The sequence below is a fragment of the Schistocerca serialis genome, chromosome 5, assembly GCF_023864345.2.
Source record: "Schistocerca serialis cubense isolate TAMUIC-IGC-003099 chromosome 5, iqSchSeri2.2, whole genome shotgun sequence".
In the NCBI taxonomy this organism is placed as follows: Eukaryota; Metazoa; Arthropoda; class Insecta; order Orthoptera; family Acrididae; genus Schistocerca; species Schistocerca serialis.
Window position 1 is genome coordinate 715157247 of NC_064642.1, and position 25305 is coordinate 715182551.

Consider the following 25305-nt stretch of genomic DNA (forward strand, 5'->3'; position numbering starts at 1 on the left):
GTACAAATCACAAATGCCTTGTAAGTGAAACCAGTGAAGTTACACATGCAATCAGTGCCCTTCCTCTCTGGCATACTGCTGATACATGAAGACAAATAAACAAAAATTGCACCGTTTATGTAACACTTGTCTTCATTAACTGTTTGGTAACTATTCTCTACATAGAATTTTGATAGCTATAAACATTTAAAAGCAGTGAACTTAATTTTGCATTCATAACAATCATCCAGTATTTTCCATAGAGCAGATTATGAAGGAGAAATTTCAGTAATGTGTAACTAATTAGGATACATGCTTACATGGAGATACAGCTTTTATAAAATAATTTTGCACTCTTTATTTAGTAATTGATTATTGTTACATAGCTACTTTCTGTTTGTCTTTGCACAGGTTAAATTTAACGTAGTAAAATAGGAAAAAATGTTGCTTCGGAAGAAAGCTTTTGTTTTCTTCGTCGTCTGAAGCAGTCGCTGTTTCTCTGCTGTTGCTTGCTCAGTAATTACACAATTAGATTCTTATTCATATAGTAATAAGAGTTGCCTACAGGCTATACAAATAAATACTTCTGATTCTGTTGATCTATATCAGTTGATCTCGGTGAAGACGAACCATCAAGAGTGTACAACTTGCCGTACAGTTCAACGTAATTTAAGATTATAAATTAGTGCCCTTTCAATCACAATGAAGAATACTACAGTTGTCGTGGCATCACATATTTGCGAAGAATATGGTTATACGTACAGCATCCTTATCGAGGTTGCAGATTTTTGTGGAAATGAGGTGGTCCAGCAGCCAATCCACTGGCTTGTCATTATAGAACATCAGGAAGAACTGCACCAGCCAGGGCAGGTCGACACATTTGAACATCTTGCCTGCAAATCACAAATCATGAACTTAATAAGTGGAGACAGCGAAAGAAACAAAGAGAAAGTGTTGTGTGTGTGTGTGTGTGTGTGTGTGTGTGTGTGTGTGTGTGTGTGTGTGTGTGTGTGTTTGTGGGGGGGGGGGGGGGGGATATAGAAATTTGCCTCAAAAGAGGCCCGCCATACGAGTGATTGATGGTAACCAATATTGTCACTTGTGCCTCGACCCCATGACACACGAATCACTTGGCAAGTAATTCTAACCAATATTACGAACTGCAGTAGGTCAATAAGTTCTGTCCTGGAAGTGCTGTGTTTAGCAGCAGTGGCAGTTAGTTTATCTATCCCCACAAATACTTCAAAAAATGAATTTAGGAAATGGGAATTTAAATTTATTGGACATGTTTTGAAATTCTTTTCTTAGGAATTGCCTGTCACTTTACAGAATATACTACATTTTTCATTGATGGCATATGGGTTGTCACCGTCTTTCCAGTGTTTAATTCAATTAATGTAGTTTTATCAGTCCTCAATTCTTTCTTCATTCATTAGTCTCATAATTTAGCTGCAAGTATTTACACAGTTTGTTTCACAATCTCAACGCGTCTGTAGAAATGTTATCAACAGCAACACTGCTTATTGTCATAACTGTTATAAATTTTATGAGGGAGCGTTAGACTCCACACCGTCAGGTCACATTTGTGTGACCATCTGTCAAAAGCCTAAATAACCACTTTTTGCAGTGTGGACCACTATGAGACATGCAAGAAAAGCATCAATGAGGTTCTGGAAAGTACCAACGGGGATGTGGAGCCGTTACAACTCCAGTGCCATGGCCAGCTGCACTTTGTTTCTTGATTGAGGACCCACGGCACGAACAGCCTGAGCATGGCGGTCCCACAGGTTCATGGCTGGGTTTAAATCCAGAGTGTTTGGTGGCTGGGGGATCACAGTTAACTCATCCTTGTGCTCACTGTACCATTCACATACAATTCAAGCTGTGTGAGACACTGCATTGTCCTGTTGGTAGATACCACTGTGCCGAGAGAGAACAAACTGCATGCAGGGGGGTGAGAGGGGTAGGGGGGGGGGTTGCGGGGGGGGGGGGGGGGGGGGTGGACATGGTCCCCAATGATAGATGCATACTTGTGCTTGTTCACTGTGTCTCCCAGACTGACAATATAACCCAGGAAATGCCACGAAAGCACAACGGTCTACACAACGATGGCCGTATGTCATCTGAAAAGGCCACCTGTCACCATTCAGTGGACATCCAGTAGTGGTACGGGCTTGCAAATTCCAGTCTTTGTCACCTATGAACAGCTGTCAGCATAGGTTCATGAACTAGGTGCTTGAACAGTCATTGAAGAGAGACTGTTTGTAGCCCATTGGTTCATCTGGGTGGTCAATTGCTTAACAGTTGCATGTCTATTCGCCTGTACGCGTCTCTGCAACCATCATCTATGGCCCACAGTACAACACAGTTGCTTCAGCACTGGTTTCAGGTAACGCCATTTTGCCATACACGATATACTTTAACCACGTCAGCATGAAAACAATTTACAAACTTAATCGTTTCGGAAATGCTTCAACACTTGGCCCAAAAGCCAATGAGCATGCCCTTCTGGACATCAGGTAAGTCACACAGTGTCCACATTACGACAATGACTGCACTGCTTTGTGCGCCCACCTCTCCCTCATGTGCTTTATGTACCCCACACTGCCAGTCCTGCCACCTACTACCTGGAGTCATTGCACACTGACATCTAACAAAGCGGTGGTCACATTAATGTGACTGGACCCTGCATTAAATGACAAGGAACTTGAGTATACCTGTATAATGTTTCTGCCTTGCACATTATTAAAATATTCACTTAAAATTATGCTACATCCTTCTGATTAGAAGTTAGAAATTTTAGAAACACATGAAATAGTTTCATAAATAACTAAAATCATCAGATGGAGCCCAGTGTATCATGCATAACTTTCCATCAATTTTATTCTTACAGCACAAGCTTCAAAATACTAATAATGGCAAAGTTAGAGGGTGAATTTTGTATTACTGATTAATATGAACAGCAACTCCAGCCTCAGTTTTATCTCCCAGAGTGGTTTGTGGTCTCTAAAGAAGTATAAATTCTAATGTAAAGGTCTTACTGAAAATGTGCAAAGCGAAATGAAACAGAACTACATAATCACACTTAATATCCAGACAAATGAGTCACTCCAGGACGCCATATTGCCACACACTGCATGCAGTTCATCAGCTTGCATGAGAATTCTGAGTGATCAGTGATCAATTGGTGTGATTTGCTTACACATGTGCAATTTCTGGACACAGTGAATGACCTGGCAATGAATCACCACAATTTATTGCTCATTCTGGGGTCCTTAAAGTCAGATATCAGACAGAAATAGCTCTTGGTTTTTAGTATTCGTCAAATGAGAGGAATAACCAGTAATAGTAATGATTGACATACTCGGGAATTTAAAACTGACTAGAAAATTTCTTATGTCAAGTGTAGGTATGACTGTAAAAAAGCAATAAGAAAAACAATAGTGGAACTTACCAACAACAGCTGTGCACCACACAAAGTAATTACAAGTGTTAGCAGAGAATGACAAAATCAATGCCTCTCCAAAACAATTCAGTGGCATTTCTATTGAATAAGTGGGAAGGATTCAGCAGAGGTGTCACTAAGCCCAACAGCTCTTAGTTGAAACTACTGTAAAAGAATCACCAAAATCCTGAAAGTGCAGACTCAGCATGGCTGCTTTGCACATCTACCTCAGTAAATCACTTAACGTAATTTTATATAAAAACAAAGATGAGGTGACTTACCGAACAAAAGCGCTGGCAGGTCGATAGACACACACACACCTGCCAGCGCTTTTGTTCGGTAAGTCACCTCATCTTTGTTTTTATATATATAATTTTTCCCACGTGGAATGTTTCCTTCCATTATATTGATATCATTAATTTGAACTTAACGTAATTTTGTATATATTGCTATCGGAACATCAACAACAACTGTTTTCACAAGTAACCCTTTGCACTTCACTGTAGAAGATTGACAACAGCACTGCCAACTTCAAGGATCATCTTTTGACAACTCTATAGTACGTCCAAACTGTTTTAGACCACTACACTGTATGAATACATGTACATTCTCCAAGATTTTGCCTGGTTTCATCTGATATTATGGCATAATTTTGTGGGGATGCATGTCCAAAAACAAATACCAGTAATGTATTCAAAATGCAGAAGAGCAGTAAGAACAATAACAAACTTTAAAGGGAGAGAATCATGTAAGTCAGCTTTTAAATCATTTAGGATACCAACATTAACAAGCATATATCTAAATGAATGCTTGATACTGAAGATATTGGAACGTGACAACCATGACACAAGGAATCTGAATTTTTTGTAAGAGCCTGTACACAACATCTTGAAATTCAAAGCAAAGCCAACTTACGTAAGATCATAAGCCTTAGAAAAGCTTCAGACTTTAGATACTCAAACAATAAAAATATCTTAAAACTGTCTCAAAAGATTTTTGATAGGAATTTCTTTCACAGTATAAATCATTTTATGTGCAGTATGTGGTAAGACAAATTGCAGTGTACAACTGCATACAGAACCAGAAATAGCTTAGCTTGACTAGAAAATATGTTCTTAAAAGAGAAAGAAGCTATCAAATCATACAGAAATGTATGTGTATAGAATAGATGATGTAAGCAAAATTTTAATTTACTAGACCTAAAACAGTGTTGACCACAGCATGCGAAACTGGCACAGGGTGTGAAAATTCACACATCCATAATGTGCTGCGTCCATGTGGTCTACGTCTCTCTACGTCTCTCTACGTCTCTCTACGTCTCTCTACGTCTCTCTACGTCTCTCTACGTCTCTCTACGTCTCTCTACGTCTCTCTACGTCTCTCTACGTCTCTCTACGTCTCTCTACGTCTCCACTTTGTTTGGCTTGGCCCTTCTCAGAAATAATCTGTAAAGCACGATGTTTCTTTCAGCAGTGCACTGCAACACCATTTCTTCTAGAATTTGATAGGGTATATTTTGGTTGGTAAAACTTTGTTCAGTTTGGCAAAATCGTAGTGTCAACACTACTTATCCTTCACTATTTGCTTGTTGTATAAATAAACTTTACAGGTCCACAGCTGCTTGAACAAAGAGAGACTGTCTACAGATCTATCACCACAAGCCTTCAAAACTGAATGGAATAGCATTTATTTTTTGAAGAGAAGGGTGAGCATTCTTAATACCTATCATGCAGTCACATGATGAATGGCTACCCCAAACTGGCTGTCTATCAGCATTACAATGCTATGCACAAAGGATTAAAGATGTGGTTGATGTAAATGTAAAAAAAAAAAAAAAATAGTAAATTTTCTAAAGTCACAGCATTATTACACCATTAGTTTCAAGTGTTTTTGGTGGACATGAATAAAGTGCATAGAGATGTTATACAAGTATTGCAAAGTAGCAGGTGTTTAAAAATGAATTATCGGGGTATTAAGGCTTTGTAGCATTTATTACTTTCAACTTACATTTATAAATAATACATCAAATGAGAGCAACTCTGATGGTTTTTTTAACTTATACCTGTGTGCATGTGTGTGTACTGTTTCCTGTGTCTTCCACCAGAAGGAATGTGCCAAGAGAGAGATTCTTTCACGTGCAGCTCCAAGAAATCAGTTCTGAAGGCTAGTCATGAATTAGCGATTCCAGTGATGTCTGCGTGCAGACTTAAGGAGACACACACAACTACATCCCAATTATTTGCAGGTGTTACAAGTAATAAAGCCTAAAAACTACAGTTTATGTGACAATTCTGAAAATGAAATGTTGCTGTGTGGCAGACTTCCTGCACGAGCCGAAGTTTCACCTAAGTAGAAGTATCAAGATTCACAACGTGGGCATCCAGTAGTCGGCAAATCCCCAGGACAAGGTACAGCTACAACAGACTCCACTAAAATGATTTTTTTTTTTTTTTTTTTTTTTTTTTTTTTTTTTGTGCCACGTCCCAATGGGAAGTTTATGGGCTTTTTCTTTTTCAGTGTAGTAACTGGCATTTCTCTTTATGCACTGTAACTATAGCTCTTTCCTCAACTGCAAGAAGCTGACCCACGGAACTTTGTCAGCGACATGATGCACTGCCTCATTCCCATTACTATGTATGTGACTGATTAAATGACATACCTGACTGCTTGAATGGTTGCAAGAGGCTTGATGACAGAGCTTTTGCATGACTTTCGAGTTAACACGCAATCTGACACCATGTGATTTTTATCTTTGGGGGGTTCACAAAGGACCACGTGTTTGTGCCTCCACTGCCAGCTGATCTACTGGACTTCAGAAAAAGCTTTGCTGCAACAATCACTCCAGACACACTGATCAAGGTTGGGAAGAATTGGCATATCAACTGTTTGTGCCATATCATGAGTGATGCTCACATTGAACAACTTACTTTTTCATTTGATGTACTAGGGCTGTAAAAAAAAAAAAAATAAATAAATAAATAAATAAAGAGCCGGAGTCTGGAATGCACAAACCTGTGACAGGAGGGTAATATCGTGGCACGTGTAACGAGGTGTGGTTCCGACCAGAGCGTGGAAGTTCACGGCCCGTCACTACAGGGCATGCATGCGTGTCATGTGACTATACAGAGCTAGCAACAACACGCATCAATCGTCCAGCGCTGCCAGCCACACATTGCAAACAGTGACACAGAGGCATCAAAGGAAGAGCAAAGAGGTGGTGTTGGTTTTCTAACAGTCGAAGGAGGAGGAGGAGGAACAGAAATTCATCGACGAATGTGTCAAGTTTATGGCAAACACTGCATGTCCCTTGCAAGGGTCAAGGCATGGCAAAGCATTTCAGGGAAGGACAGGTGTCGTTAGCTGATTATGCACAGTCTGGAGCACCACACTACATTACTGGTGACATCATCCAACTGGTGGATGCACTCATTACCCTGGATTACCCTGTGATTATGCCATTTTTGGTCCCCTTAAAAACGCTCTGAGGGGGCAAACGATTCACCTCGGACAACGACATCCAACTGTATGTGCTGAACTGGTACTGGTTAACATCGCAGCCTCAGGAATTTTTGAGACAGCCACTCACTGCCTTGTGTCGCAGTGGGACAAGTGTCTCAATAGCCAGGGTCAATATTTCTAACACACAGGTACTGGTTTCTGCAACTATGCCTCCGGCTATTTCTTTTTGAATGCCCCCTTGCAATATTTTTAATCTTAAGTCAATGACTGTTACAAATTCATTCAGTATTCATTTTGAAACACCCAGTACTTTGGTTAAGTCAAGGGGCATGCCTGAAATAGTTTTCAGATTTAAGGCTGGCTATAGTTGAGTTTCTGAAAGAAAAAAGAAAGCAGGAACTGAATTAAGAATATCCTGAATTAATTGCGTATCTTCATTTTTAACTGAACTTTACTTCTTTTATGGGGAAAGTGGGAGCAAATAAAATGAAAACTAATGTGGAAGGGACTACTTCCAACAAAAGACGCCATACATTTCCGCAATTTCACTGGCATGGAATGAAATATGAATTTTGAAGAATTTGTTTCTACAATTCTTTAAACAGCACAAATTTCTAAAAACATTTTCAGGAGACTGGAAGTCTTACATCTGTTTCTGAGTTGTTTTCTAGACTGTTTGGCATTTCAGTTGAAACTGCTCCTGTACATGTGTAAACAGAACTTATGAACCTGCAGTATAATTCTCATTTAAAAGAAATTCTTTTATGTTAAGACTTTGCAGGAGTTCTACAAAGTTCTCCTCGAGAAGCATTTCCATGTCTCCATAATGAGGTTGCAGATGTGGTACCAATCTTTTAAACAACAATTATGTGAAAGGCTTTTTCAATTATGAAACTAAAAAAAGTCACAATTATGAGGCAATGTGAGTGGTGTGAAACTGTGTGTCCATATGCCAACAGTTTGTACCATATATAAATTTTATTATGCTTCTGCAAGCCAAAAGTAATTGAATAGTACTGAAAATCTGTTTTGTTTGTGATCTATGTTGTTGTGAAGTACAAAATATGAAACTAAATTGCACGCAAGCTGTTCAGTTTTTTTGCACAGCTGTATTGCCATCTAATGTGCTAAGTTTGCAGATCCCCATCTTCCTGGTCAGATGATGTGACATGGTAGTGGTGGAAGTGTGGAGCCAGACAAGACAGATTCAGAAGTGCTCAGAGTTTCTTGGCCATCGCTGGTTTAGAATACTGATATATACAATTATAATTTGGTACATGCTAGTTTTGACACAGATGTGTACTTTTCAATGCTTGTAATACAGAGTTGACTTGATCCATACAATGAATGTTGACTATGGATCCAGTTATCACCACAATATGTTACAATATAATAGAGTAATTTAAATTTTCAGACAGGTTACACTCAGCTTCTTTTAACGGCACGTGAAAGAGTTATCAAAAGGCTAGTTCTTCCAGCATATCGAAATAAGCCATCAACTTACCTATGAAACCCAACTGGCAGAATTCTATCACAAACCACGGCGCCTTTTCGGAAATTTTCTGAAGTGCATATGATTTCATTGTGGAGACAAAACCATTCTTGGCCAGAATATCATCTTCAAGCTGGACATAAAAGGTACCCTTGGGCTGGGCATACATCATAAGGAAGGCAAAGTCGAGGTTCTGCTTGGTGCGCCACCGCACACGTTCCGGAGGGTCTCCCAGTGTGGTCCTCAGAGCATCCAGGTCTGGGTAGTAGGTGGCAGGTGGTGACACTAGCTCTAACAAGCCAGTCTCCAGCTGTTCTGGGAACCTGATCAGCATAAAAAATACAGCATTCAGAGCAACAGCAACAGTCTTGATATGTGTAGCACATCAATACAGGATGCTCAAATAACGACTTCATTACATTGGCATTTTATATGAAATTACTGTGATGATTCACAGAGTAGACTACTGTATCTTTTGGCATACTACATCAAGCTCCGATTCTTATAGTGGCATAGTACCAAGGCAAAGCACCGAAAGTATTTGCCTCAATGCTGCAGAATGGCCACTTCTGACAGTATCGAATGTGTTTGTTGTGTGTTTTGGTTCAAATAATGGTAAGCTGCAACCACCTGTTTTCTTACAATAAGAACTGCGGCTCCTTTATGTGTAATACTACGGGTGAACTGTTTACCCTGGGACATCAATTTCAACCTGCATTAAAAAAATGATGTAGTCGGTGCAATAGAAGTGCAGCTATTTATTCAGAAGACAACCTGTGTGTGTGCTGTTGCACTATTAACACCATCAGTTATATATGTGGTATTCAGGCAGGGAACTGTGATAAATGCGTATCAGGTGAACAATATCTGCCGTAATGCAACAATGAATGTCATACCATGGTACACTGAATTCTGTGGGGCACAAATGTGCCGCAAGACATATTCATGCAAATGGCAAAAGAAGAATTTTATAAGGATCCATTCAAATTTGAGTACTATGCACATCTTGTTTTTACAAAGTGAAGAAAAGCATGTCATTTTACAGGATTTCTGCCAGTAATATTTTGTCTGGCGAACTAATCTAGCATGAGAGAAAGAAATTATAATTACAAATAATTTAAGGAATAAAGATAAACCCCACGAGAAGTAACAAAGTAGGACAGCTCCACTAGCTACAGTTCTACTTCTTAAATACAATTTTTTTTTTCATGATTATGGAATGTGTATTCTATAGTTACATAAATGGACTAAAATCTTATCTATGCAATATTTTGTTAAACTTATTTATTCACAGTGTAATATACAATGGATTAATGACAATAATATATTTAATTCATCTGGAAATACTTTATTTAAGGAAATATTAATAACTATGCTGAAAATGGTTTGTTCCATGATTAACATAGCACATTTGAAGGCTGTTTATTCTCCACTTTTCAAAAATGTTTTACTTTTTCCAAAATTGTGTTTTAAAACTTATTTCTACATAAAATTTTCTTGTTTACAATAATCCAATTACACAATGTTATTCGTATCTAAATCCAGTTATACAGTTAAGTAGCTCTGATTGTTTATGAAAGTGTGTACTTTCACTAAAATATCAATTCAAATTAGAAAACTTTACTAACTGGAAAACTCTTGGCAAATTTAGGGGTATCCCCATGCACGTTAAAACTTCTATCTGAGAGTAGCACCTACTATTTTACTATTTTCTAGTTATGCATCCTTTTATTAATCATGGTAACTTCAGTGCCTAATTTGTTTCTATTTGTTTTAGTTTCACTGTCTTACGTTAAAAACTAGAATGTAATAATCCCATATTTTTCCAATCTGCAGTTTCCATGATGCACACCTATGAATAGGAGTCACACTTTTAGTTTTAGGTAGTCTACAGTTGCTATTCAGTCGGCACAGTTACTATGCCAGACAACATATTCTAAAGTAACATATGTTGGTTTTTGCCACAAGTAAATTTTCTGAAATTTTTGTAGATTACTGATCAGCATCCAGATCTTGAGGTTCCTGCATTTTACAAAGCTGATCTTCAAAATGGAACTTTGTGTCAATAAATACGTGGAGATCAAAATATTGTCCACCTCACTAGCTGAGTGGTTAGCACAATGGAATGCCATGCTAAGGGCCCCAGGTTTGATTCCCAGCTGTGTCGGAGATTTTCTCTGCTCAGTTGTTTCCATAATCATAAAAATATTAATTCTGGAGTGTCATGTATGCTATTTAACAACTGTTTACCAAATTCAATAATCAGACTATATTTTAACGGTACTGTAGCTGTACTGGGGTGATGGTGAGGTTGAATGGAGTGAGCGAACAGAGAAAGGAAGTGATTAGTGAAGAACAGTGGGAGAGGGGGAGGGGGGGGGGGGGTTGGGGAAGGGTGGCTGACAGCTGGGAGAGAGGCATCATCATGCAGACCTCATCCAGAGAGAGAGTTGTGCACAGTGCACAATTGGAGCAGTGGATGGCGAAGGGGAGATAGAACACAGAGGGAGAAAGAGACTGAGGGTAAGAGGGTGTGGATATGTGCAGGCTGACTGATATTAGGTTATGGAGCAGAGATGGAGATGAGGTTGTGGCAGACACTATAGGAAATTGAGGCTAGGAGAGTTACAGGATTGAAGGGTGTGTTGCAAGGGTAACTTCCATATATATAATTCTGAGAAACTGGTGTTAAAGGATCCAGATGGTCCACAGTTTAGCAGTGGCCATTCTTTTGGGTGGACAGCTGGTTGGTGGTCATATCCAAATAAAGTGTTGTGGAGAAATTGAGCAAAGGTGGTACATGACATGACTGCTTTCACAGACAGCCCTGCCTCTGACAGGATAGGGTAAGGTAAGCCTGTTACAGGGCGAATAGGCTGTACTCGTTTGGTATAACTGACAGGTATTTAACCTGGGTCTTCCACAAGAGTATGACTGGTGTGGTGTGTATCAATGGATTAGGATATTTTGGAATATAAATGAGGAGAGGTTGCAAATTAGTCCCATCTATGCGTGTATTTGTAGTTTGTCTCAATTACTCAATGAAAATTTGTGAGGACCTTATCTTTAAGACGACCAGTCATTAACGATTCTTGCATTACTGTCAAAATTATACTACTGTTCAATATGTAGCAATGTTTGTATGATGCTCTATAACATAGTCTGGAAATAATAAAGGAGAACTATACCAGCCCCAACAGCTCTGAGATACTTCTAATATGATAGCAGCTGCTTCAAAAACTTAGCAGTGTGCATACTAAGATTATATTTATATTCTGAAAATCACTATATGGATTAGTATGAAGAGTACGAAGAATTACAACACTCATTCATATAGCCAATTTATTCAGTACTATGCCCATAAGGGATGACTGCCAGTTCTAATATGTGCGATTCCCAATTTTTCTATTTTACTGCTCTGATCATTCCATGATTTGTACTATTTGCAAACCTTTTAGTTCTAGAATCATTAGTTCTTAATAAAAGATGGCAGAGGCCCTTGCCATTAACGTCCTGTGTCTGTTCTGTGACAATACTGGAAATCAAATGGCACTGTGTATAGTAGCGCAGTAGTGAACAACTAGCATTACGAAACAATAAAAAGAACTTTCATCTGATGACAGTACATCTAATTATAAATAAACTTACACCAAATTAGGCCAAAACTGCTGTGGTGATTATAAATGATCTCAGTAATACAGAATCACCACCTACAGGTAATGTGTCCACTAAGAATAAATTTTTAGGCAATGTGATTAACACTTTGCATGGAAAGAGCGTATCAGCTACATTTGTAAAAAGATTAGTTCCAACATTTACTTACTAATGAGTCTCACAAATATAACAACTCCTCCCATCCTTAAATACACTATGGATTAATCCACTGATGTTTACAATATAAGAGAAATTGGGGGTGGGGCACCCACAGTCTACATGGACAGTATATCCAAGCTTTAGGAGGTAGCAGTTTCAATAATTGGTAATATGTATAAGCAGACCCCAGTCCTGCAGGGACTGCTGTATTAAGTATAATTTACTGACTGTGTACTCACTGTGTGTCCTTAAGACAATTATATTTATGGAAGAGAATAAATAAATAAGCCAAATGAATAAAAACATTCTTAATTACAATACACAAATTAGATGTGATTATGGTAGTCACTGAGTGACAAAAGAGCTACAGATTACAGTCCAGCTGAAGCTGAAGGCAGTTCCATAACACAACCAAGTAACGTAAATCGACTCCCTGGAAATCTCTTTAAGAGCAAGTTGAAAGCATTGTTTCAGAAAAAAATTTGTATGTTCAGTGCCCTGATCTTAACTATTACATTCTGCATTTTAAAAAATACCAGTCAGTAACGCTTTTCTGCAAGTAACTGTCATTTGCGAACATTCTCAGAATGCTGTTGATATTATCTATTATCCACCAAAATTAGTAGAAGCTCTTGGGCAGCACTCACAAAGAATAAGAATATTTTAAACAATACTCCTTTCACATTGATGCTTTGCCAGCAGTGTAAACACACAGTAATGTATGTGAATCGAAGTCTCATAAAATAAACTTTTAGCCACAAAGACCACGACTTTCAAAATTATTTTACTGTAGTATTCCATTTTGTCCAGTTGTATACCGTTTGTAACCTTGAAACCAAATTGGTTTAAAAAGAGGCCATGACACTTTCATAGATTTATTATCTCCTGATTTTTTCATAGTGTTGTAGAAATTGTTGCCACCAATAAATTTAATGATTTGAATGTCAGACCGTTCTACTTTTTCCATACTATTACGTGGAAGTAACAATACCCATTGCTTTGAATAGGAACATGCTATATGTAGAGATTTTACAGTTTTCACTATAACTGGTACCACACTGTTTTTCTTAATAATATTAAGTTACTAACATACATTGTAAATAGTATCACATTTCCTCGAGGTATCACTATCACTTCTTGTCTCCTCACTGGTGGATATCTGCTGGTAATGCGCATTCTAATCACTTTCCGGTACCCAGGCACTGACATCTACAGCCCTCCCTTCATAAATGACTTAGTGAATGTCAACATTACATGTTCATATCTTACAATTACTAAAAGGATTTCTATAAAAAAGTTGTTTCGAGTTCAATAAAGTAATCACACAGGAGATTAAAATATCTTCCCTTTACTTATGTCAATATTCCGCTTTTATCAGGTAGGTTGAAAAGTATAAATCACATAATACACTTACTGCGATTCAAGTTGTCTAACAACCTGCAAGACGTAATCTTGATCTGTCTGTGGACAAACAAAAGTAACAGTTCAACATTAACAGATATTGAGATGAAAAAACTTAGTTTTTATAGCAACATTAAAATTTCATGAGAACATGTGTATCTCACAACATATGATGCCAAGAAAGCAACAGTCATTTTTAGTTTAAAAAACTTGCAGTAAAAAAAGAAACCACAGCTTAAATGATTAAGGAAATCATCTCATAATTAAAGCCTAGAAAATAACTTGGCTAGATCAAAAAATTCAAGGATGTGACCAAAAAAAGAAGAAAATACTGGTGGAGCTAAAACAAGAAAAAGAATCATTCAAATGGGAGGGTCTTCCTGGGCATAAAAAAAAAAAAAATAAAAAAATAAAAACAAAAAAAAAAAAAACCATGGAGTCAAAATCAGATTCTTTAGGTAAGAATTCATTTAACCAAAATCAGTTGGTACAAATCAAGCAATATTTCAGAAACAATAACGACCAGAATTTCTGCAAAGCCATCAAACAAAATCTTTGTACTCAGATTACCATGAAACTACATTTGACGAAAGAATGACTGCTACACAACAGATCAACCAACTTCATGTAGAAGCAGCAAATGTGGGCTTTCAGATCTCATTTAGTGGAACATTGTTCCTAATGAACATCAAATGGACACCCAGAGAACTGCCTGTGATTCAGAAGAAAGGAAAGTAAGCTCAACAGACAAATTGTTAGTTACACCTTAAAAGAATGCTCTGGTTACTTTGGACCAGTATAGGTGGTACAGAATTGTTAGAAGAAAATCGTGTGACCCCACACTTATTTATGTTATGGCAATGAAGTGGTGTGGAAGTGTCAGTCGCTCATTACTCGGCACAGTAAGCTGGGTCAACCTGGAAACATGACACAATGATAGATAGGAGCTATCAAGTTTGGACATGCTCATGACCATACCTGCTGCAGTCAGCAACTCAATTAGCAAGACTATTTATTCAGTCCCATGATCAGTAGTGCCACATGTGCACACTGCAGGATGTAACCAGTGAAGTCACATTATGTGGCATGATCCGAATGTATCTGGAGCAGAATAAAACTGCCTGCACAGCAACAACAAGTGAGTATTGTGTGCTGTCTACACACTTGCAACATACTCTGTGAGCTTGGATTATGTTTGGTGTTTTACTCCAGCTGGATTTCTCATAGCAGTATGATGGACTTTTATTCACAGACTTGCAGCATTTCACTGGGTTCATTCTTCGCATAACTTCAGCCAGCTCATAGTCTGTGTTGTTGCTGAACTCTTAACTTGTACCAAATATCAACTAGTGTTGTAATTTAAACAAAGGGAATGGGAGGACCAGTCCAGTAACTGACATTGCCAAATTTATTGTTGTATCAGAACAGGCTGTCTAACTTGAATATAAGGAATCCTGTACCACTTTCAGCAATGTAACACAGTTTAACAACAGTATTTTTAAAAATATTCTGACCAACAGCAGCCAGAGCTACATCTTGTCTATGATCATCAGTTTCAAGCCTAATAGAAATTGCTGACATCAGGGAATAGACATCCAACTCTACCAGTTTATGAACATTCTGAGGGAAACTGTGCACAATGGACAGTGAACCCAGTACATCTGAAAAGCCCACTGCTTACAGCAGCAGAAAATGCCATGCATCTGATGGGCCAAATAACACAAACTGGAGAGTAGCTGACTGGATGCTTGTAGTGTGATTTGACATGACACCATTGAGGAATGAACATACTGGAAAGGGAGTACAACTGTAGTTATCCACTCAACACAGAATTTTAACAACAGAATTTTAACTACAGAATTTTAACTACAGAATTTTAACTACAGAATTTTAACTACAGAATTTTAACTACAGAATTTTAACTACAGAATTTTAACTACAGAATTTTAACTACAGAATTTTAACTACAGAATTTTAACTACAGAATTTTAACTACAGAATTTTAACTACAGAATTTTAACTACAGAATTTTAACTACAGAATTTTAACTACAGAATTTTAACTACAGAATTTTAACTACAGAATTTTAACAACAGAATTTTAACAACAGATTTATCTTTCTTTACTTCAGCTGTACTGCCCAAGATAATAGTTCTCTAAGAGATTTTAAGCATTCGAAATAATCTCGTCAGTGAAAAGAGACCTTTCTAATTAACATGGTCGTTTATACTTATGGCTGTCAACAATTATTTTATTTTTATTTACTGTTGAACTTAGTTTGATAAACAAGATTCTTCTGGTGGCTGTTTTCCACAACAGCTCTATACAAAGTGTAGTAAATAATAAGACAACACCTGTTGCTTGATGTACATGCAAACAAGCAATTTCTTTCTAATTATTATAATTTAGTTTAATTGGTTTACCAGAGTGATTTTCTGCTTTCTGTTAGGAACGTATTATTTCATCATGCCACAGAAATACCATTGATACACTAACATTTTTGGTTCTAAAATATAATTATGTTGTCTACCCAATCGAAGGCTTTGCTACCTCACAAAATATCTACAATTTCTTTTGTTCTTGAGCTACACAAACACTTTCAACTGTGGTAAGGCTATCAGAAGAGGATCCATTACAAGAACCAAATTGAAAGGTATAATCGAAAATTTATGCCACAATTTTTTTTAAATATTCTACTGGAGTCATTATCTGAAATATTACCAGAAGCATTAACATTTTTTTTAACAACATATGACTTCTGTTCACCTTATGAATTGTGTTTTTAACAGTGTTGGTTATTTATTAGTATGTGCGAAGTCTGTTGCCACTGTCAGGAGCACATGTCGAATTTGGTAGCCAACAGTTTCCATGCTATCATTCTTTCTGCTATAGCTATTACCGAGTATCTCAATGCAAAACTGTTCGTAAATTAATGTTTCCAATTAACATTATTCTTTGAGAGCTTTGGTTTTATAACATGCAGAATGATTAACCAATACTTGTGGCACTGATTACAGTTTGTCTTCTGAGTTAGTTCCAGGTCTCACTTTCCAGCACGAGAATTATCCATTTCTTGTCCCAGCTTTCATTAAATTTTGTCCTCCTCTGTTCCTGATTAAAACAGGACTGAGTTCTGCAGAATATTTTTAAGGACAAGCAAATTTTTCTATCAATGCTGCTTCACACATCTCTTTCCAGTGATCTTTCCTCAAAGTACATCTAAACACCAGGAAATGTGTTATGTTGCTAATATTTGTTCTGATAATCTATATCTAACTGTTTGGCATCTTTGTCAACATTTGACAACTACAGGGAGATGAACTATTTAATTTAAATCTAAATCATTACACTTATTTTGTTCTAAGAAAGAGAAATCAGTGACCACTGCTCTATGAATTAAAACTCTCATTGGAAATTTTATTGTGAGAAATATTTAAGAGAGGGACATCAACAACTCTGGGTCACTGATCAGTACCAACACTCAGAAAAGCAAAGTATTCATAATTTTGTTCTTGTTGCCTGTGCACTCCCAACATTACTAATTTGTGTGTTTTTAGAGCCACTGTTGTGGCACATCATTCAAAGACAGAGTGAAACTTCAAGTTGAAAATGTTTACTTTTTATGTATTCCATCTGTGAAGTGTGATTTTTCACAGGAAAACTTCCCTTGGTTGCTATAACTTCCATTGGGTCCAAAACATTCTCCAGACTTTTTTTTCCAGTACCAAAAACCTTAAGTCTGAGGATGACAAATCTAGTGAACAGGTTGAATGTTTTCACTATTTTTACTTCACTCTCTCAGTTACTCCCTTGCCCAAGGGTCTTTGTGCGCAGATGGGAAGAGGCTTATTCTAAAAGAAAGTTTTTTTTAACTTTCTTTTGCTATCCAGGCTTATTCTCAACTGTTTCTACATCCATTTGGTCCAAACAAATTTTGTACTATTTGTTACTTTTTTGAAGCAAGATTAGCACCCTCATTGCACACAGTTTTCTCCAAGTTTATTGTCCACATTAAATATATCACATTCTCTCTCTTGTTATGCATATAGCATCAGCTTTCAGCATACATTTAGTCACTGGTTTATACAATTGTAATGTTTGCACTTTCCATATCTGTGATTACAATTCTTGGTTTTCTTAGCACAGATGAAGAGGCCATTTAATAATGGATCAATAAGATGCAAATAGCAAATAATAGCAAAGACTGTCCATCAATGACAAGGTCAAACAATGCACAACAGTTTGACCAAAATTCTATACATTGCAGAATTCATCAAGGAATGGAGGTTAGACAGATCAACAAGAAGTCAAATAAAAGAAGATTCTAGCAATGATCTTGGGGTGAGCCAAAGAAAATGGCTTGTAGAAAGGAAGACAGAAACATGTACCATATTGACAAAAAGTGAAAATAATAGACAGCAATCATAAAAATTCGGATGTACACTATCTGATCAGAAGTATCGAGACCGTTTGTAAATTTGGAATTTACTACTAGATGTCCCGAGAAGTCGACCTGCCAGTACAAAAGGAGGTGGAAAGTATTGTGTAGTGCAGAAGCAGTAACAGCAGAATTCGTCACGAGAGCTTAGTGACTTTGAACGTAGTCTAGTCATTGGGTATCATCTGAATGACAAACCCACCACACACATTTCAACCCTTCTATAGCTGTCCCAAGTTGACTGTCCATGATATAATTCTGAAGTGTTCTGAAGTGAAAACATGAAGGAACAACTGCAGCATAACCAAGACCTGACAAACTTCATGTATTGAAAGACAGGGACCACTGAGTGTTGCAGAGGATTATCATAAAACATCTTGTGAAATCAGCAGAAGGAATCACTCACGAGTTCCAAAGTGCTACCAACAGTCCACCTAGCATGACTGTGCAAATGGAGGTAAAAATAATGAGATAAAAATGTTCAAGCAGCTACTCATAAGCCACACATTTAATAATCAATGTTAAGCAGTGCTGGAAGTGATGTAAAGAGTGATGCCACTGGACAGCAGATGATTGGGAGTGAGTGATTTGGGGTGGCATATCATGCTATTCTCTGTGGCAATCTAATTTCCAACATTAGTGTGACCCATTCTTGAGTACTGCTCATGTGTTTGATATCCTTGCAAGGTCAGATTAAAGGGCGACATCGAAGCAATTTGACACAGGCTGGTTAATTTGTAGGTTTTATGAAAATGCAAGTATTACGGAGACGCTTCATGAACTCAAATGGTGATACCTGGAGGGAAGACAACATTCTTTTTGCAAAACACTACTAAAAATTTATACTGCCACCAGCGTGCATTTTGATTAAGAACGATGATGGTTAGATAAGGGAAGTTAGAGCCCGTATGGCTGCATATCATTTCTCCTTAGGTCTATCTGCAGATGAAACAGAAAAAGAAATGAGTAGTAGATGTACAAGGTATCCTCTGCCGTGCATGATTCAGTGGCTTGTGGAGTATGTACATAGATCCAGATGTAATGGAAGAGTTTGGGTTTGGCATATGTCTGGAGAACATTACCTGGCATCAAGTGTGTTGCCAACAATAAAGTCTGTAGGAGTTGGTGTCACGGCATGAGGGTGTTTCCATGATAAGAGTATAGTGGTCTCACAGCATTTAACCCTCATATTAGTTGTGCAGAATACATGCATAGCTCATGCAAACATTACTGACTGCTTTCCTGCTCTTGACAGGCACAGATATATGTCTGTCTCTGACCTAGTAGCTTTCTGTGGGTGAGTGGTAGTGGGAGCAGAGGGAGAGGTGGGATGGGGAGAGAGAGGGGGGGGGGGGAGGTTAAGCCAGTGTAGGTCTGATCTTCAGTGAGCTCACTTGAGACATTTGAAAATAAAATCACTACAACTATAGTCCATGCACCTAACCTTGCCCCTCTTTGCAGTGCACCTGATGGAGGGTTAAGAAAACCCTGAATGTGTAAGGATATGATCACAATTTACAAAATAAAATAAAAGGGTAGTACTAATGGGGATCTGAATTCTTTTGATCAGATAGCATACTCTGATGGCCATCTTACATGACAGATCAGAATGTTATTGGTCTGTTTTGTTCTGGAATTCTGGTGCACAAGAAGAGCATGCTGGCATTTCAAGGAATGGGAAACTTGTCAACTTTCTACTGAGCTTAAAACAAGATGTATCATCAGTGAAATTTTCCAAGGTGGTCTGCTTTCTCATAATTGATAAAGGCCAATATCTCAATTATTTTAATTGCCAAATTATTGGCACATATCATACCTCAGCAACAAAGACAATGATGAGACTATCGTTGGCCTCCTGTGGGCTCATGCTGTCCACCAGGTTCTTCAGCGTGGCCAGCAGGTAGCTCTGCACCTGACGCCGCACAGTCGGAACTCCCATAACCATTGACACTGCAAATACAGATGCAGAACTGAAGCACATTTAGCTGCCAATTTAAAATTAAATAAAGTCCACACACACTTAATATACTGACTAATGCAATAAATATTAACTGCCTGCTCTCAGTTCCCAAGCAATCCTTTTCATTCCACCATGGACATGCAACCTCTGAAGTCAACCAGAGGATGTTAGGATGGATGTGTAAGCTGCATCACAGATCAGAATTGTTATGCAAATCCCTCAGTCCTGGGCAGAGTCAAAATTTTAATAAAGTCTCAGTGTTCAAGATGGTGTTGGTAGGACATGTACTTCCCTACACTGAGCATTCATCATTGAAGCTTCCTTTTGAGGACAGTTCTGTCTGAGAAGGAAATCCAATCGTGTGATCACAGGCGATGAACCCTAGCTTTCTGTGTACAATCCTGAGAAAGAAGCAAAGTGTAGAGTGGCACTCCAAGAACTCTTCTTGCCTGAAAAAGCTTGAAAGAGGAAATCAAAAGATCCAAACAATGCTGATCTGCCAGAATCAGATTTTCACTCTGCAGCGGAGTGTGCGCTGATATGAAACTTCCTGGCAGATTAAAACTGTGTGCCGGACCGAGACTCTAACTCAGGACCTTTGCCTTTCGCAGGCAAGTGCTCTACCATCTGCAGTGCACACTTCACTGCAGAGTGAAAATCTCATTCTGGAAACATCCCTTAGGCTCTGGCTAAGCCATGTCTCCGCAATATCATCTCTTTCAGGAGTGCTAGTTCTGCAAGGTTCGCAGGAGAGCTTCTGTAAAGTTTGGAAGCTAGGAGATGAGGTACTGGCAGAAGTAAAGCTGTGAGGACGTGGCACGAGTCGTGCTTGGGTAGCTCAAATTGTAGAGCACTTGCCCGCGAAATGCAAAGGTCCCGAGCTAAAGTCTCGGTCCGGCACACAGTTTTAATCTGCCAGGAAGTTTCAATGCTGATTTGCTTTTTTTGACAGTCAATGTATCAAGCATAAGGAATTTGTTCCCCCAGGACAAACTGTCAACCAAATGTTTTACAAAGATGCCCTTGAAAAGTTAAAAAAAAAAAAAAAAAAAAAAAAAAAAAGTGACTCAAGTGACACAGTAAATTTAAGACAAGTGGATGCTGCATCACGACAACATCCCATGCCAGACGCACACTTCCATCACTGAATTTTTGGTCTGAAAAGGCATTCCCTTCTTTCCACATCCTCCCGTGTATTCACCTGCTTGGAGTGTCCCCGTGACCTTTTTCTTTTCCTGAAATTGAAAAATGTCTCAAAAGGATGTCATTCTGGGACTCTAGAGAACATTCCAAAGAAAGTGGCCAACTTTTTACAGGGCCCACTAGTTGAAGCCTGTCAGTGCTGCCACCAAAACAGAATGTCACCACTGGTGTATACCTGCCGAAGGAAACTACGTACTTTGAAGGGAACAATAATGTTGCTTGAAAAAGAAAAAGAGCAATATTATTGATGATAATATAACTGTGGTGTTGATGGTGGCAAGCAGTGCTTTAAACCTCTAAGAGTTTCCCACCAGAGGAATGAATATACGAGGATGCTATTGGTTGACAAACTAATCACATAAAGCAAACTTTAAACAACCTGTGGCGATTTGTCTGTATATTAAAAAGGATAGTTGTTCGCGTAATATGATGACTTTAATTATAATTTAATCTGCTAATGTGGTTGCTGCTGTTGTGCAGATACTTTAATGTGGCAGTTTTAGGTGGGAGTGTTTTGGAGAGGGCTTGTGTAAGATGCCAGTACAATTCAGGCCTATATTACCTTGTTTAGGGCACTGTCACCACACAGCAAGCAATTGAGGTAGCCATTACTCAATGCTTTGTGTATTTTTGTTTGCTTTTTGTTGTGTGTGGCTCACTGTTCCCTTTACTGAAAATGATATCTAGGTCTAGAAATGACTTATCACTGGAAAATGTAACACCAGTCACTGTCACCATGTGAGTTCTGCTGTTGCAAGAGCATAAATCTCGGGTGTAGGTTGCCAAGCTTGTGAGGGGGAGTTATGGCTTGTTTCCTGCGTCGATCCTCTTGCCACGGCAATTTACAGTGAACCAGAACATTTTATCACCTGCTAAACACAGTGTCAGTCCCCTCGTGGAACCCAATACAGCAGCCATTCTGCTGTGGCGTGGATTCGACAAGTCCTTGTTAAGCTTCTGGAGGTATGCGGCACCACATGTCTTATCACAGACTACGCAATTTCCATCCTGTCAGTGGATGCAATAACAAGCTGTGGATAACCCTGCATTTGACAATGTTTTATTTACAGATGAAGTAGGGTTCACTTGTGATGGCATGGTTAATTAACACAATTCTCATATTTTGAGTCATCTAGCCTTCAACCCACATGCTTTACACGTGGCTTTACACGTGGCTTTACACGTGTCTTCACACCAGCAAAATTTCTCAATGAATGTGTGGTTGCGGGGTACTAGGTGATCATCTTAGTGGGCTGTAGAAGTTACCAAACTCAACGAATGAAATGCCTTCGGTCTGGGACATTGTCTTGCAAAATTGCTAGATGATTGCTGGTGATGGAGCAGCAACACATTTTGATGCTATGGAGGGATGAAATGCAACGCACTCATAGGGCCAAACATGGATTGGGTAAAGAGGACCTGTACCTCATGGATTTGTTTGTTTGAGGCGGCCTTAGAGGCGTGCCACTCTGATTAATGCAGTTGAAAGATTGGAGTGGAGACCTGTCAGTGTTTGTTAAATATTTTGAAATGATCCACACAGGTTTGAAACAATTCGAAACTCATTACAGGGTTACAGGCCGGTATCTGGAGACGACGAAAACACTTTGACCACCACCTTTAACTACGAGTATTTCATGTATCTGTTGCGTTTATTCAGAAAATCAGTACATCTACCAACGTATCTCTTCTATACGTGGAAACTAAGTTGACATTCGCTGCGATGGCTGATAGAAGCGACATTAAAAGCATTTCTCATCTACAGTCCCTCCCATCGGCAACCTCGTCGAGTGTCAACTTAGTTTGCACGTGTAGTAATATCTTTTCTTAATGTCGTACAGTGGTGGTGGTCATTTTCCTAACTGGGATGACGTTTACACAGAATTCAATCGGTGGTACTTGTTACCCAGGGCCGGCGCAAGCCAAAGTGCTGCCCCATGCGAGCTGCTAAATTGCTGCCCCCTCTTTTTTTGTACAAAACGTTTGTGGAATTTTATTTAAACAAATCTGTAGGAAACGTCAGCAACCAATCACAATTTTTGTTTTTACTTTTCAGATCTACCTAGGTTTCGGCCACTGAGTGGCCAGTCTCAAAGCTTTTAATATGTGCTTACATCTGAACTGTCATGAAGGTTTCGTCTTCTGCAAAATTAGTTGTGAGTAAACGCACGGCGCGTAACAGGCTGACACCGCTCCACTCATAAGAATACTGGCATGTGCACCAGACTGCTTCCCATCTCTGTTCCTCCGGCGTAAACACGACGGTGCTGCCACAGTGGCGAGGAAGAAATTAGGCCGCCTCCCTCCACTTGTTCAACAGGGGTGGCCGGCAGGTAGTCGAGAAACCATGCCACGGTTCCCGAAGCCACTCCCTCCGAGGTTTGGTTTCGAATCCCCTCTTGGCCATGAATGTTGAGTTTGTCCTTAAAAAGGGAGGGGTGGACGGCAGATTTGCCGCCTCTTGGAAAGTACCACCCCGTGCGGCCGCACGTGCCTTAAGCCTGCCCTGTTGTTACCCATAAAGTTGCAATTGTCTCCCAAATGGTTCGTTAGAGGATTTACATTTATCCGAGACCTTTTTCTGCTTCCGATAATGTGTACTGTATGCATTTACTCCATGACTTAGGATACACCCCGTGGAAGTAGATAGACGGGAGAGTGGACTCACCGCCGACGCGGCCCTTCGAGAGGCAGTAGGCGGGCCGTAGAGAGCCGGCGGCGTCCAGCAGGTGCGGCAGGAAGTGGAAGGCGGAGGGCAGGCGCAGCGGCGGCCCGGCGCCCTGGCCGGCCGCGGAGCTGGCGTTGCCCGCGCCCGACAGCAGCGCGCGCAGCTCCGGCGCCGCCAGCGCGCCCAACCCCTGCCCCTGGCCCGAGCCGCCGCCGCTGGCGTTCGCGCTGGCGCCAGCGTCCAGCAGCGCCGCCAGCGGCTGCGCCAGCGCGCGCACCTCCTCCTGGCGCGCCCGGTGCTGCGACTCCAGGTGCTGCAGCCGCGCCTGCAGCTCCGCCAGCCGCGACACCAGCGCCTGCTCGGCGCTCACGTCTGCAACAGCGGAGTAGCATCTGCTGTAAAATTTATTAGTTACCCTGATTCTGGATAACAGCGGGTTAGCCAATGTCATGAATCATCATCCTCAAACATTACTTTTTTTTTAGGGAACCGATACCATGTGTAATATCGAATCTCGCAGAGGTTAAAACTATCTCAGCTGTTTCACTAAAAGACTTCATACAATTTTGTATACTATGTATTATATTTCAGGCTAAAATGTACAAAAAAGAAATTAATGAGATAAATCTATGTTTACTAACAGTTAAAATTACTTTTCTTTTAAAATTATTTGGAATTACACAATTTGTGGCGTATTTAAAATTCACATTATTAATTGCACAGTCTAATGCTAATAATTAAATTCATGTCTGGATTAATTTATGATATAATGATATTTTAGCGATGATTCATCTTTTGTTTTGTAAACTCTTTCACTTTGTAACTCTCTGGAAATTTTCGAGTATCGCAGAATGTAAGGAGTGTGGACATACCTCTGACGCAAAAGCACATATTTTGCTGAACTTGTTGACAATGTAATTATTCGTTTTTTGAATGTGGAAATTGTAGTCAGTGTGATTTAGAAGAATGGGACAAAATAAAAGACATTCATAGCAACAGGCAACTTTTCAACACTTATTTTGTCAACACGAACCTAAGAAATCTACTTTTTGAGCTCAAGAAAATACTCCCAGGTAAGACTGAGCCATCTACAACAGCAAGATGATCAAGGTAAGTGAAAATTTCTTTTTTAGTCTTACTCCTCTCGAAGTTTCCAAGATTTGTGCAAGGAATGTGATATTAATTGTGATGGGTAAGATTACAAAGTCCTGTTGGCATCTAACGCCACAACGTAAAAGGGTGTAGGGTGCGGTTTGTGCTTTTACCAGTGGGGGGGATGTCTTAGGGGGTTAGTAGAATTATATATGTTACTAGCTTGGACCATGACGTTACGCATGGTTAAACAGCTATTTATAAATAGATGTTAATGGCGAAACTCACTATTGACGCATATGTACTATCAGAAAAGCCACCCCTTGTTATATCTCTAAAAGTGCATTATAGGTAA

General features: G+C 39.2%; 1 protein-coding gene across 2 annotated transcripts in view; it reads right to left on the minus strand.

Annotated features, from left to right (window-relative positions):
- Positions 1 to 25305, minus strand: part of LOC126480786 (alpha-1,3-mannosyl-glycoprotein 4-beta-N-acetylglucosaminyltransferase A) — an 802672-nt gene that overhangs the window by 57711 nt on the left and 719656 nt on the right. For both annotated transcript variants that reach the window (XM_050104097.1, XM_050104098.1), the window contains 5 exons: positions 23859 to 24230; positions 19844 to 19977; positions 13603 to 13649; positions 8388 to 8698; positions 742 to 872 (listed from right to left, as the gene is read on the minus strand). In XM_050104097.1, the coding sequence (XP_049960054.1) occupies positions 742 to 872; positions 8388 to 8698; positions 13603 to 13649; positions 19844 to 19977; positions 23859 to 24230 (995 nt within the window). The remainder of the gene's footprint in view (positions 1 to 741; positions 873 to 8387; positions 8699 to 13602; positions 13650 to 19843; positions 19978 to 23858; positions 24231 to 25305) is intronic.